Source organism: Alexandromys fortis, unplaced genomic scaffold (genome assembly GCF_014885135.2).
Source record: "Alexandromys fortis isolate MF-2015 unplaced genomic scaffold, M_Fortis_MF-2015_v1.1 scaffold_10, whole genome shotgun sequence".
NCBI lineage: Eukaryota > Metazoa > Chordata > Mammalia > Rodentia > Cricetidae > Alexandromys > Alexandromys fortis.
In genome coordinates, this window is record NW_026067895.1 from 4,376,204 (window position 1) to 4,392,404 (window position 16,201).

General features: G+C 38.2%; 1 protein-coding gene across 4 annotated transcripts in view; it reads left to right on the forward strand.

Annotated features, from left to right (window-relative positions):
• Window positions 1–16,201, forward strand: part of Trpm6 (transient receptor potential cation channel subfamily M member 6) — a 137,815-nt gene that overhangs the window by 85,623 nt on the left and 35,991 nt on the right. For all 4 annotated transcript variants that reach the window (XM_050159951.1, XM_050159952.1, XM_050159933.1 and 1 more), the window contains exons 26-27: window positions 6,001–7,127; window positions 7,983–8,104. In XM_050159951.1, coding sequence (XP_050015908.1) covers window positions 6,001–7,127; window positions 7,983–8,104 — 1,249 coding nt within the window. The remainder of the gene's footprint in view (window positions 1–6,000; window positions 7,128–7,982; window positions 8,105–16,201) is intronic.

Below are 16,201 nucleotides of genomic sequence, written 5' to 3' on the forward strand. Positions count from 1 at the left end.
TGTGGTAGGTAACCGGTTCCTATTAGAATCTAATAATCATCAGCTTAATGGCACCCATATGGGAATTTATGTGTTGGCATTAATGATGCAAGGGCCAGCAGTAATTAGCAGAAACAGAAGGGCCAAAGGCCCTGTGATGGCTGACATCAGAGTTATTATCTAGAAGGAGACTGAAACTGATAATAGGAACCAGCTACGTCTCTCGTCTTGGGTCCGGATTATCCAGCTGATTCCTGAGTGGTTTGCATAGAAACAACATTTTTTTTTTCTTAAAGCCATACAATAACCTCCTTCTTCTGCATAGAGCAGGCTGAGTGCCCTGTCACATGGTTTCAGATAATGAATCTACTGATATATCCAGGTCAATTTAGTTTCAGAAGGTACCGTTTTTGATAATGAGCCTGAAGGCCAGCATGACTTCTGGTGTGCCAATAGGCACAATATGTAGCCATTTTGTCCCCTTTTGCCTGGAAGTTTCTTTTGAACCTAGTATTTCAGCCTTTTGTTGAGGATAATGGGTGACATACTCAGTTTTGTATCTACCTTCTGCTGAAATTAGGACAGTGCTACCAGGGTCCAAAAAGGTTGAAATGCTAGTCAAAGGCCAGGAGGAGATGTGAACAATGGGGTATTCATCAGAAGCTTATGGTTAACTGACCCAACTTAAGAGACAGGGAACAATCACATTGGCTAAACTGGTTGACATCAACTTTTAGCAAGTTCGGGGCTCTACAGTTTTGCAGGACTACCAAGAGCTGACATAGTGTCTTTCATAATATTGGAACGGTTTGTAGTCCTCAGCTGATGCCTGCATGATGTCTCTTAGCTAAGTGGAAATCTGCTGGATAGATATAGATTAAGGGTAGAAGTTTGAATTAAGAAAATTAAAGGGAATCCTATATTTGGAACTTCCAGTCCCATGGTCCTGGTAGTCGGGGGAGGAGAGGAGCCCTAAGACTTTCTGAGATATAGATTCGAGTCAGGATTCCTTAACTTCCTGAAGCTAACATGACTTTTTTGTTTACAAAAGAGGTAAAAGTTTTAGATATATTAATATTATCATTGTTTATAATCTGTATTGAAATCTACAATGCAGACAAAGCAACTACCAAATGTCTGTAAAACACCTGCAATAGGCTCAAACCTTTGAGTCATAGCAAAAGATATGGTGTTGGGTTATAAAGCATGAGCATTCTTTTCTCTTTCCAGAGGGCTAGATCTATAAATTGGACAGAGATGTTTTCAGTCCAATGAGAAGGGCCTTTAAGTCTATACTAAGAAGACAACCAAAGGAAATTAAAATTTTAAGCTTGTGATTATGATATAGTCAGTACTTTACCATCTTGTTATAACTTCATTGATTGATGTTAAAACTCTGAACCTTGGCTGGGCAGTGGTGGCACACATCTTTAGTCCCAGCACATGGGAGTCAGAGGCAGGCAGATCTCTGTGACTTTGAGGCCAGCCTGGTCCACAAGAGCTAGTTCCAGACATCTAGGGCTATTACACAGAGAAACCCTGTCTCAAAAAACCCCAAACAAACAAACAAACAAATATAAAACAAAAACAAACAAAAAACACTCTGAAACCTTAGTATAACAATAACATAGAGGGAGAAAGAAGTCTCAAAGAGTTCTTGTTTTTCACATACCTTAAATAACTTCCTTAGACTTTTATAACTTGCATTTACACATCTTAAAACCCTTTTTTTTAGACCCTCACAACTTACTTAAGCTTCACATCTTTTTATTTCCATCTAATCATTTACCACGAGGCACAAGAAGTTAGTTACTGACAGCAGTCATTGCAAAACAAGTTTTTCCTTTTTTTTTTTTAAATAAAGGAATGGTAAAGAGTTACATCTGAAACATGTTTATCTTTTAAAATGAAGCCTGTTAGCAAGGCAAATCTGTCTGCCTTTCTCGGAAGGAGATCTAGTAGCGCTAGAAAAATCAAGGCTTGGTCTTTACATGTGAAATGAACTAACAAGGTAGCTGCAGCCTTGAGGAAGGAGCTGGTTCCCCACTGCTGCCCAACTGACAGCGCTACAGTTAGCCATCAACACCATGAGAGACCTGAGAGGGATAAATTATAGCAGAAAACACAAACCAAGGGCCTTTGCAGTGGTTAAAATGACAGAGACTTAGCTGCTACCTGTGAGGCTCCTGTGGTCTGTATGTCTTCATTGGGGGCAGAGGTTGTAGTCGTTGGCTGTTGCACAGGACAGCATTGGTCTTTGCCTGCCAGACTCAGACGGTCTGAGAGATTATACTATGCATGAAGAACTTGGAAAAATGGGTCTACCTTGACTTAGACGAGGAAGACAATCAATTCAAGTGTCCACAGTTTGTGCAGTCCTTCATGGTGAGGCATGAAGAAAAGAAGTTGTTCCCAGTTGATAGTGGCACCACAGTCCAGGTCTACGCACAATTTGTTTTTTGTTTTCTTTGGAGACGTTAGGGTTGCTTCTAGGATCTGGCATTTTTGTCTATCACAGGAAGCATTTTTTTTTTCATTCAACATTTTACATGCCATATTCATCAGATTTCTGAAAAGTTTTGAGTGCCATAAATTAAGTATACTTGATTTCATTGAGTGTGGTGGCACACACCTTTAATCTTAGCATTCAGGAGAACAGAGGTAGATGGAACTCTGTGAGTTCGAGGCCAGCCTGGTCTACAAAGTGAATTTCAGGACAGCCAGAAATACACAGAGAAACCCTGTCTTGAAAAATAAAACAAACAACAACAAAATGTATATCTGATTTCGAATAAAATTTACTTTTTGTTATTACTAGGCTTAAGCTTGAAAATATACAGGAGGCTAAATAAACCTTATTCCTGTAATTACTTACATCGGTACTTAGCATAATTGCAAGTAGAGTTCTCAACAAATTAAAAAATATGATAATTCATAATATGACTATTAACTTGCATGTCTTAAACATCTTTAACAGTTTACAATAAGTTAGTGGCTTTTATAAGATTAGGATTTGCATTTTTATCCCTGTTAAGCTTAGCCTTAAAAGAAAAACAATTTTTGAGTTAAAGCCCTTTTAGTATTAGAATAAAACTTTAAGTCTTAAGTATAATCCATAGGGAGACTGGCAACATTATTTCCTGGTGATTAAATAGGGTACCATTACAGAATATCACAGTTTCTTGTATGACTCAGTCTTTCAAAATAGCTGATGCTTAACAAAGTTAGCAAGACAAAGAAGCTAGACTTACATTCTCAAGTTAGAGACTGTTCGCTTGAATAGACTCGGGTAAGGAGTGACTTTCTATAGACTCTTTGCAAGACTGATTAGGTCATTGTCTCACTGCATCTTAAGATAGGAATATCCCAGTTTCTAGTGTTTAGTGTTTGGTGCTCATAGTTGTGACCCCAACTCATTTTTCTTTCTTTATATCTATCTGTCTGTCTGTTTCTATGTCTGTCTGTCTGATTGTTTTTACTTATTTTTCAAAGATTACATGGCAATGTAATATATCTTATAAACTTGAAATGTCCCATAATCTTATAAATTTAAATATTTAAAGAAAATATCCAGTTTTTTAATTAAAAAAAATTTGGCAACACTTCAAAATTTCCTTTTAAAAAAGTTTAAAATCTCCCAGCTGCGGGCTCCTACAATATTAAAAAAAAAAAAAAAAAACCCTGAGTACCCTATTTTATAACAAGAGGGAGAAATCAGGGCACAACCACAGAGTAGACAAGGCAAAATCAAAGTTCGGCAATGCAAGCAATTCTGTGCTCACCCTCTCGTATAAGGGGCTCGGGTCACCTTTCCAGCTCCACCCTCAGTAGCATACAAACCTGTCTTCTAGGTCCTAGCCGGCTCCTTTCTTTGTGGCTGTTGTTTCTGGTGGCCATCACGTAGCACTGGCATTTTCAAAACTGCTGAAGTCCTTCTCCTGGGCTCTCTTTAGGGACTCCAGCCTCTGTCACACACTGCCAAGCTTCAGCTGTTCTCCATGACCCCTTCATGTCTTTAAAACACATATCACTTAGGTGATTCTTACATTAAAAGTTTGGCTGTCAACATGAGGTACATTCTTGTATAAAAATGCCTATTAAACCTGCCCTGTATATAAGTACCTAAGTATTCTTATATGAGAACAGCTTTAATACCCCATTAAACAAGCATTGCTTTTTAAGTCCTATCTTTCTAAACCTTGTTTTTATGAGTTTGTTTTCAGGATGAGAATTATCATACACAAATCTATTCTAATTCAAAATATCTTGTACATCTGTTGTTGCTCTCCTGAGACAGGACAGAGAAAAACTTTGAAATAAGCAAGCTTGGCTCTAGAGAAGAGAGAAAACCCAAACCCAACCCCAGAACCAGCTTTTCAAGAAAGCAAGACAGCATAAAATAGCTTTAATATTATTCGCACTCAAAAGACATTTGGATTCCTGCTAAATAGAATCCAGTGACCAAAAAGCTCAGAGATAAGACATTCTGAAGTCTGTGTGTCAAAGCAGCCATGGCAAGTGTGTTAGTGGCGGCTGGTGGCCAACAACAGTGGCAGAGACAACAGAAACAAAACCAGTAAACACAGAACACAGAAAGCCCACACACTCAAAGGAGACCGGTCAGAAACAAAACATGTGGGGTCAACCATCATTCATGCATTTCACTGAGCCTGACCCCCATTTCTGTCTTGGCTCCCATGTTTGCAACAAAACCAACAGACACACCAGAAACCACAGAACCATCCACGTACACAAAACCGACAGGCAAAACTTTATGTTTAACTGGGCCTGACTGATTTCCATTTTGGCTCCCAGTATCCAAACAATCAGAACCAAGTAGGTGGTACTGTCTGCTTTTTGCCCGGAATAGGAGCCTATTGGTTCCTGTCGAACACTATTCCAACTACTCCTATATACTTTGCCCCTCCTCTTTTTCAAATTTGGGGCCTCTTCTTTTCTTTAATAGACACGATAATACAGAAAGGCAAAAGCTCAGGAGGCCTAAACCCTAGGCAACCACCAAAGACTTAGAGCAGGAGAAATAGTCTTCCCTAGCAAAGATCACACAAGACTGAACGGTCAGCCACTGAAAACACACATACAAATTACAATGTATGGACTGAGAAAGACTTTTTTTTCATATTTATGTTGCTTGTCTTCAAGTAGGGGTTAGTAAATGAAATGATTTTAACTTGACTACTTGTGTAAAGAACGAAATAAGGGTCTTGTGTTAAGATTAACACAAAACATTGTTGTTTTGAAGGAACTATAACACCCCTACTGGAGATGTTTATAGTGATATATAGAGATAAACATTTAGCAAACAAGGTTTTATTTTTTTCTTCCCTCTCTGTAAAGGAATTGTTATCCCAATCCCATTTATTTGCAGTTTGTTCTTAAATGAGTCTACTATAGAATGTGCCGTGTTGTTTTTACATAAATCAATAGCTATATATCATAATTTTGGGTTCGTGTATTCAAAATAATTAGAAATTCTGCCTTATTCTTTTCTGACTATTGAAGTCCTAAAATGGATTTTATTTGGGGTGTGAGATGTATATTTGAACTATAGGGTTGAAGGTGTTTTCTGTCTCCATCATTTTGATTTTCTCTTCGAGCTTCCTCTCACCAGGATTGTCCAAAAGAAGATCTTCCAGTGTTTGTCATGCAATAAGATGACCACATTAGAGAATAATAATGGGCTGGCCCATCAATAATTGCAGTGGTAACCTGCAGGCAGCTGGAAACTCGGTCCTGAGATAGTAGAAAGATATCAGGGCTGGGAATTTAGATTTACAGCATTCCTACCTGGAGTTGAAGTGGGAAGAGAGGGAAGTAAGATCACCTGGGATTAGAACATGTACTGTGTTAGAGAGAGAGAAGGACATAGGAGGCAGGCTAAATTTGGGAGGCAGGTACGATTTAGTTGTCACTTATGGGCGGAAGCAAATTGAACAGAGAGCAAAACCAAGTCCAACAGATTAATGCGGTTATTGGCTTTCTTCCTGTCCTCACCACTAGGGTTTCAGAGATGTTCTTCCAACTGAAAGAGATGAATGAAAAAGTATCTTTTATAAAGGACTCGCTACTATCCTTGGACAGCCAGGTGGGCCACCTCCAGGACCTCTCTGCCCTGACTGTTGACACCCTGAAGGTCCTTTCCGCTGTTGACACGCTGCAGGAAGATGAGGTTCTTCTGGCCAACAGAAAGCATTCCACTTGCAGAAAACGTCCCCACAGCTGGACCAATGTCATCTGCACAAATGTTCTCAGCAGCACGGGAAGCTGTGGGAAGAAGAAATTTCAGTGCTACAGCATGCCCCCTTCTTTGCTGCGGAGTCTTGCCAGAAGCCAGCTTCCCCCGAGAGTGCAGACGGGAGCCTTGCTAGAGATTACACACGGTAAGGGAGAGGCCTCATGTGTAAGAGAAGACCAGGAGGAACAAGAAATGGACCCAGTTGCTTCTGGGGTGTCCCAGGTCAGACAAGCACACTCTAAGTATGGTCAGTTTCTCCTGGTCCCGTCTTCTGGAAAACAAGTTCCTTTCTCTTTTGAAAGGCCCCCGCCTCTTTTCAGATCATCTGAAGAAGCCGACATAGATGACCTGGCACTGGAACATGTATGCCAACATGATATCACTATCCATCTGCCTGTGCAGACCTCTGCTGCCTCCCACCAGGCACTGGTAGCAGAACACAAGGAGCCACATGAGGCAGCCACACAGATGTCAGGCGAACATGACAAGGCCGAAGAAGATCCACTCACGCTTAGTGGCCTACCTGCTCCCTTGACAATGACCTCGCTTCCTTCCCGAGCCATCAGCATGCAAGCCGAGGGTGGATACGTGAACTGGGCCTTTTCTGAAAGTGATGAAACCGATGTGTTCAGTTTCGAAAAAAAGTGGAAAACTTGCTTGCCATCTACGTGCAGCAATGAAGAATGCCCCCTCCAGAGAGGAGGCAGGTTGGGACTGGATAATTCAAGAACATCGTCCCAGAGTAGTGAGCGCTCAGTAGTGGCAGGACCATGGGCGCAGCCGAGAAGGCCTTTTTGCATCAGTCCTCTCTGTAGAGACAGACCTCTCCTCAGGAGCCATAGCTTTAGATTCCACAAGGAGGAGAAACTGAGGAAGATCTGGAAGAACAACAGTAAGGAGCAAATGCTTTCCATTTATTTTTATTTTCTCACTCATGAGATCTCTTATTTTTTATTTTTAAAACTTTTCATGCCACATATTTTTGATGTATCCTCTTCCCTCTCCCCGCTCCCCCCCGCCCTGAACAACTTCCCCCACAACTTCGTGTTCTCTCTCTCTCTCTCTCTCTCTCTCTCTCTCTCTCTCTCTCTCTCTCTCTCTCTCCAAACAAACAGAAACAACAACAACAACAACAAACAAACCCAAACCAAAAGCAAACCTGAAACAGAACAAAACACACTAGAACCATGGAGTTGTTTGTGTTACTCCCTGGGGCTTGCCCTGCCTGAGATTCGGTTGATTTATCCAGTGTCACTACATTGGAGAAAAGGGATTCTTCCCTCATCTCTTGGCATCTATCACTTGCAGTAGGTCCTTAATTAGGGGTGGAACTTAGGGTCTACCTCCCCTTCTTACTGGCATTTTTGTCTCGCATGAACTCTGGCAAGTCTTGTACCCGCTGTCCCAGGCCATGCGAGTTCCTATGTGCGGTAACCCTGCTTTGTCCGGAAGCACCGCCTCCTCAGAGTTATCCATCATCTCTGTCTATCACAGTCTTTCTAGCCACCTTTCTTGTTTCCTCCTTGATTCCCGAATCGTGAGGGCTGAGGGGTGATAAAGATCCATTTTTGGCTGGTGAGGAGGAAACATTTTTAAAAGTGTGGTCGTTAGCATTGCTTCTCTTCTGCAAATGCCTGTGGTTGTTAAGGGTAGTATGGTTCTTCTCATTACCCCAGCCCTCTCTTGAAAACAGAATTGTCTCCCCACACAGCCTCCAGCATTCACATGCACACTCTTTCCCTGCCAGGCCACGCAAGAGCCTCAGAGACAGGCTCAACATGGATCAAAGCAAAACTCCTAACCAAGAACAGAAGCCTGTCAAAGAAGAAGAAGAAGACGACAACGACGACTCAGGGACTCCAGGTGCCAGTAAGTATTCCTCCCTTTTACTTTAGGGTTTTAATAACCGAGTCAGTGGCATCTCCCCTTGGCTCCTGTTGTGGACACACAGTAACATTGTACCGGGAGGAATAAAGACATCTATCTTGACTTGCTTATCTGCTCACAAGCTGAAAGCCGTTTAGATTGTTTCTGATTTGGGTTAGTCCAAGGGAGCCTGAGGGCACACTCGTGTAAAAGTCCTTCTGTGAATATTGTTTAATTCACATTAAATGCCAGCATCCTGTGACATTGTTGATGATGTCACCCCATGACTTTCGGGGACCATCTATGGTTTGTGAGTCTATCAGCTGTTCTGCTTCTGCATCTGTGTGCATGAGGCTCAGTCTTGATCCAGGCACATTGGTGGCTCTGTAGTGAGTGTTGCTGTGAGGTTAGTGAGTATTGAGTCAAGTTCTTAGGAGACCTTCCATGTGTTCATCTGGACTCACCTATCAGGGCCCTTCATAGAACGCAGTAATTGATTTGTTTGCTTACTGTGACGTAAACTCTCGCTGTGTGTTCTAGTCTTTTGTTGGATGTTTTTTGTGAACCCCCTTTCCCACTGGCATCTTGCCCCTTTACTGTCATGACTGTTGTCAGAGGTGCACAGATTTGTTTTTAAAAATTTTTATCAAATATTTGACTTTTTCCTTCTGTAGCTAAAGGTTGCTCTTCCCCCAGAACCCAAGCTATCACTAAGACATTGTCTCTTGTTTTCTGCTACAATTTCTACACTTTTCGTCTCTACATTAGCTCTAGGGCCCATTTGAAGGTACTTTTTGTATATGGGGATAGGAAAGGATTGAATTTTTCTCTCCTGTGTAAATATCAAAAAAATTCTATCATTTTTTTTTGGTAAAATTGTGACTTTTTTTCTATTGAATTACCTTAACATTTGTCAAAAGCTAATTGCCTATACAGACCCACAGTGTGTGTGGCTCTATTTCTGTCTGTCTCCATGCCAATACTAAATCCATCTCGACTACCGAAACGTTATAAGCTGTGAAATCATGCATAAAAGAAATCCTTCGTTTTTCAAGAAATGATTTGGCTATTTTATGTTCTTTGCATTTATATATAAATTTAGTTTCAGATTTCAGTTTTTTACACAGAAGCCTTCTGGGATTTGGAACAGAATTGCTCCGAATCTGCATGCCAGTTGTGGGAAATTGACATCTTATCCACAACTAGGTGTCTGATTCATTAGAAGTGGTGTATGTCTAGCTTTAGGTCATTTTGACCTCAGTGATTCTTTGTAGTTTTCAGCACTCATGTCTTGAATATCTCTGGTTACATGTGTATCTCACATTGAAAATGCATATCAAAGTTTTAAAATTTGTTGTGATTGTAGTCACTTTAAAATAGTAAATCTCCTTCTTGTTCTCTTTCTCTCTCTGTGTGTATGGATGTGTGTGTGTGTGAAGCCTTGGTCTTATATTTCACAATTTTGCCAAACTCACTTTTGCTTTTGAAAGTTTTTGATAATATTTTATGTAAGTGATGGTATTGACGATGGATTTTTAATTATTCATTTTCAATCTGGATCTATTTTATACTTTTTCTGCCTGATTACACTGGCTGGAACACTGAGTACTGTGTTAAATAGAAGCCATGAAGGCAGGCATCTTTCCACGTTTTCTTTGAACTATAATGGAGGCCGAACACAGCGTCTTTGTTTTTCTTTTATTGCTCCTGGTAGAAAGTACTTTGTCTTTCATCATTAATAGGATATTTGTCCATATTGTTGTGCACCAATTTAGATGGTTTTTCTTCTTTACCTTGTTAATTGATTTTAAAATGTCAGAGTTAACATTTTGAGCATTAAACCTGCATTACTGGGATAAACGCCACTTGTCCACTTATGTACTCTTACAAATGATATTAATTTTGCTAGTCCTTTTGCACCTGTGTTCCTGGGGCATTGTTTTCAGTTCCTTTATTGACATAACTTTGGTTTGGGTAACAGGGTTATCCCAGGATAATTGGCTACATTGGGTATATGTCTTCAGTTTTCTTTGTGAGTTTTTAAAAAGTTGATAACCTTTCAACATTACATACTCAGTTAAATTATCCAATAAGCCCATCTTTTTGGTAAAGTTTTTAACTACATATTAAGCATCTGTAATAGTCATAGGGCTTTTTAGATTATCAGATTGTTAAATGGTCTTTGACTGTTTCTGAATTTAAAGACTATCTATTTTGTTTAATGTAAGTGGAGACTACTTATTCATTTCCCAGTCAGCCAGGCCCAAATAATCACAAAAAAACCCATATTAATTACAACACTGTTTGGCCAATATCTTAGGCATATTCCTAGCTAGCTCTTACATCTTAAATTAACACATTTCTATTATTTTATATTTTATCACAAAGCTTGTGGTTTGGTACCTCTTGCTTCTTGGGAAACTCCATGGTGTCTGCCTTTTTTTGGCAGCTACATGCCATCTCCCTGACTCTGCCTACTCTTTCTATATATCTCTTCCAGCCTGGTTATATTCTTCCCTGCCATAGGCCAAAGCAGCTTTATTCATTAACCAATAAAAGTAACACATAGACAGAAGGACATCCTGTATCATCACCCCTTTTCTGTCTAACTAAAATGAAAGGTTTTCGTTTTAACATAGTAAAATTACATATAACATAACAATTATCAAGCAAGAATCACAGTTACAATATTTCTTTGTGAGTCTAAAGTTTCATATCTAATTTATCTTTTATCAAAACTAGGGAAAACTACAACTATGGCTATTTGTCTTAACTCCATCACAGACTCCAGAAGGATATACTATTATCTAAGTAAACAAGAAGTACATTGTAAGCAACTTCCAAAGTTCTAGAAATGACAGAGGCATCTTGCTGTCTTGACAGTCACCCAGAGTTCTTCTGTAATATGTAGGCATCCATCTTCAACTTACAAGCCCATAGTATTTTGCAGACTTTTCCATGCAAAAACTGTTTTGCCTATATTGACAGTTTTCAGTTACTTCTGTGTCCTGCAGAATGTCTGGCAGTTTTCTCTGTGAAGAAAGAACCCTGAAAAACCATCCATCTTTTGAAAGTTTAGCAGTCATTTTTTTTTTGTGGGTCCTGCATATCCAGTTCATTCAGCATACCATCAAGCAGTCCAGGCAAGAACAGTTTCTTGATCAAATGGCTAGCCTTGTCACATTGAATACAAATTTCATAACAAGTTTCTTCGATGCCCATCTACTTCTCTGAAGTAACTGGTGTTGCCAGAAGCAGACACATCTAACTATTGAGAAATGTTGAAGTTCTTAAACCATTTTAAATGCCATATTCTATAGGTCTTTGAAGCATTAAAGACTATCTATCTAACCGAAATATATCTATATATATCTATAAAACCTAAATGACATGACTACAAGTTTGACAATTACAAATGACTATTAATCTGTAATTTTTAATTATATATTACATTTTAAAATGAGTTGCACAAATATAATATTGTAAATGAGAGTAGAATTATACATATAACAAAACTGACCCTAAATTTGTATCAATAAACCAAGATTCATACCAATGCAAAGTATTCATCTCTAAATCATGTCCCTCTTTAAATGAAAACAAACATTTTTAAATAATCATTTTGAAAATTTAGCCATAGTTTTCTCTAAACTGCTTCTGGTTGTTTATTGGGTGAAGTATTTTTAGGGTTCATGGAGACCTTTCAGGGGGTCTTGTTCCATCAAATCACACTAGCCTGAAAGAAATCCATAGGTTCCCATCCTCTGTGGAAACAAAAAGAGAACCTCTTTTCTGAAGTAACATATTCTTAGACTCCAATTCTGAAGTCAAGATACCTTTAAAATATACATGTTGGTTTAGCTTAGCAGCCCATACAATGAAATGTCTCTCTGTACTTAGCTATTCATAGTCAAAAAATTCAAAGAAAACACGATAATATGCATAATCCATACTCTATGTATTTTCCATCTTTACATGGCTTATTTCTTTTTCACTCCCTTTACTCCTTTAATCTATGACTGTCTGTATTCTTTTATGTTACTTTTACTGTCTCGTCAACTTTTAGTTTTTAAAACCATCTATACTCTTTTTCTTCTCTCTACCAAGCCTATGTACATTTTTTTTCAAACACACTATGATCTATTCAGAGGTTTATTTCTGTCCAAATCTGTCTTTATTGCATACCTGTAATCATTTTTGGACCAGAAGCATTTTTAAAATAGTAAGCAGCTTGGTTGCAGTAGCTCTGGATTCTGGCTTCACCTCTTTTAGCTTTTCAGTATGGTGTAAGGACATTTACCACTAGTTCTACAAGCCATGCTCACTGCCCCAGCTCCAGGGACACAGCTGATCTATGTTACCCTTAATCAATGTATAACACTCTGCTCACAAACCCTAAATGCTCTGTCGAAGGACCTTCCAGTAGAGCCAGAGCCATTCATTGCTGCCAGTACAAACCAGGAAGCTGTTCTTAAAGGAGCCATGCCTCTGCTTGTGGTCTGCAAGTAGAGCCTATCTGAAAAAAATGTGGCTACCAAGAAGCTGCATTTGGCTCCAGTTTTTGTGGGTCTAGAAGCCTCTTTTTTCTTAAGCATTTTAGGTCTTATGTGGATTCATGCCCCAGACTGTGGGTGCCATTTTGTAAGCAGAGACTGCTTGTTTGTTTCCCAGCCACCCAGACCCAAATAATCACACACACAAAAAAATTATTTTAATTACAACAATGTTTGGCCAATAGCTTAGGCATATTCCTAGCTAGCTCTTACATTATAAATTAACCAATTTCTAATAATTTATATTTTACCATGACGCTTGTGGTTTGTTACCTCTTGCTTCTTGGGCAACTGCAACCCCATGGTGTCTGCTTCCTTTGGCAGCTACATGGCATCTCCCTGACTCTGCCTACTCTCTCTGTATGTCTTTTCCAGCCTGGTTATATTCTTTCATGCCATAGGCTAAAACATTTTATTCATTAATCAATAAAAGCAACACATATACAGAAGGACATTCCACATCAGTTTAATGTTTCCTGTTCATCTCTGCTCCTGGTAACTTGGGTCATCTCTTCCTTTCTTTTGGTTAGTTGGACCACAAGTTTGTGTATCTTATTAGTTGGCCTAGTGTTACTTATAATAACCCTTCCTCCTGTAGCCCCTCTCTCCAGCTCTGTCTCTGAAACAGGGTATCACTATGTAGTTTTGGCTGGCCTGCACCTCATACTCCTCTCACCAAGGTATCCCAGGAGCTGTGATAACAGGTGTGTGTGGTGTACCTGCCTGGTTTTAATATTTTCTCGTTACACCTATAATGATTCCATCTCTTGCATTCTGATCATTTGAAATTTTAATTTTCTTTCTCTGTTTCATGACCAGTGTGGCTGTAGGATTTTATCTGTTTAATTAATTTTTTCTTTTGGAAAAACCAACTCAATTTTATGATTTTTTTTCCTGAATTCAATTCTATTTCCTTTGTTCAGTTTACTTTGGGTTTGACTTGATTTTCTCTTTCTAGTTTATGTTAAAAAGTTTGGTTAATGATTTGGGAATTTCCAGTATTTAGAAAGAATATTTTAATTTATTCACTGACAGTTTCATACATGTATATATTTTGCCTTTTATTTTTGAATACAGGCATTCAAGCATATGTAGTCAAGTCCTACAAACTCTGGTGTTGTTTTCATGTTAGTCCAGGGAATCTTTTAAACACACTGTCGGAATGACTCCATTTAATTTTGCAAGACATCACTTTTATGGTCTGCATATGCTGTTTAATTTTCTTTTCATTTACACATATCTTTTTTTCTGAATAAACTGATACTTAAAAAATACTCAGTTCTCTTTGTTACAGTAATAAGAAGCAGTTGAAGACTTTTAACTACTTATTTGTTATGTGTCTGTTTAAGTTCCTGATCATTTATTATTGGTTTAACATAAGTGGTTTGCATGAGTCTAGAAATTTGTTGATTTTTTCCATTTTCTACTTAATGGACTACAAGTTTTTAAAGCATTCTTTTACAATAGTCTTAATGTTTTTGGTGTCTGTTGTAATATTTTCCTGATCATCTTTGTTTTGATTAATTTGGGTCTTCTCTTTCTTTTGGTGAGTTGGGCAAAGGGTCTGTCAATCAATCTTACTTTCTCAAAGAGCCAGCTCTTAGATTCATTGATTTTTTTGTATTGTTTTCTTTGTTTCTTTTTCATTAATTTTTGCTCTGATTTTAATTTTCTCTTCCCATCTACTGTGTTTGGTTTGTTCTTGTTTTTCCAAATTCTTAAGTTGTATCATTAAGCCATGTGTTTCTGTGTTTAAATTTTTTCGATGTGAGTGCTTTGGAGCTATAACTTTTCATGTTTAGACAGCTTCTACTGTGTCACAGAGACTTTTGTTGTATGTGTGTTTTGTTTTCATTTTCATTTAGTACCAGGAATCTCCTAATTTCTTTCTCATTTCATCTTGGATTCATTCATCTTTCAGTAATGTGTTGTTTAATCTTCATGAGTTTGTGTAATTACTGGGGATTCATTGGGTGTTGGTTTTAAGCTTTATTGCATCGTGTTCAGAAAAAATAAATGGAATTATTTCAATTTTTTGAATTTGCTAAGATTTGTTTTGTATCTCAGATTGGGTCAGTGGTGGTGCACATCTTTAATCCTAGCACTTGGGAGGCATAGTCAAGTGGAACTCAATGAGTCGGAGGCCAGCCTGGTCTACAAAGAGAGTTCCAGGACAACAAGGACTGTTACACAGAGAAACCCTGTCTTGAAACAAAACAAACCAAAAACCAAACCAAAACAAAACAACAATAACCAAAAAACCCCACCACCACCACCAGAAAAACCTTGAAGATTTGTTTTGTATTTCATTATGTGGTCTATTTTAGAGATGATTCCATGGGCTGTTGAGTAGAATATTTATTTTTTAGTCTTTGGGTTGAATCTTCTTTAAATATCTACTAAGTCTATTTGATGCACATTATTATTTAATTATGATGTTTCTTCCCTTATTTATTTATTTATTTATTTATTTATTATGTCCAGATAGCTTATCTGCTGGATAAAGTAGGGTACTGAAATTATCCTCTGTTATTAAACTGGAGTTTATTTGCATTTTCATATCCAGTATAATGCTTTTATGAAATTGAGCTCATCAGAGTTTGGGGCATATATGTTTAAGATCACAATATTATCTTGGTTAATTGTTCACTTGACTAGAATTTCTGCTCTGATTAGTTTTAGTTTGGTTTTGATTTTGTTAGATACTAGAATAGTGACAGATGCTTTCTTCTTGATCTCATTTGCTTAGAATACTTCTTTTCATCTTTTTACTTTAAGATGTTACCTGTTTTGAAGGTAAACTGAGTTCCTTGTAGAAAACAGACAGATGAATTTTGCTACTTAATCCATTCCACTAATCTTAGGTGAATAGGGAGTTGAAGCTACTTATATTTACATTTTTTACTGAAAGGTTGATTGATATAATTTTATTATTGTTATTATTGCTATCTGTGTTGTTAGTCCTATTTTGTGTTATAGTAATTATAGCTTTGTTCTTTTTCTATACTCTCTTGAATGCTTATTCTTGTCTTCATCCTGGAGTAGGGCTTCTAGAATTTTCTGTAGGGCTGGTGGGTGGACATGAATTCTTTTAGTATGTTTGTATCTTGGAAAGTTTTGCTTTCCCCAATTATGGCGGATAGTTTGGCTGGTGCAGTGTTCTATGCTGACATCTGTGATCTTTTAGAACTTGAAGTACTTTATTCCCCACTCCTCATCAAAGAGACTTTTTTTTAAGTAGCCTGAAAGCCATAACTGGTCAAAATGCATAGAAAACTGACCATGGGCTGCCCAGCCCCAGCTGACAGATATCACCAACAACATAACCCTAACACCTGAGGCTTAGGGAATATTTTGGGAGATGGGGCAGAAAGGTTGTAAGAACCAAATGATCAAGGTATCTGTTGTGAGATAGTGTCTTCTGTATATTGCATCTACGAAATCTCAAAAATAATGTCACCTAAACAAGACCTGCACAATGACATCAGATAGGCCAATGTGGATGGAGAATATCTCACAAGACCCTAGATGAAGGGGAACAGACAAT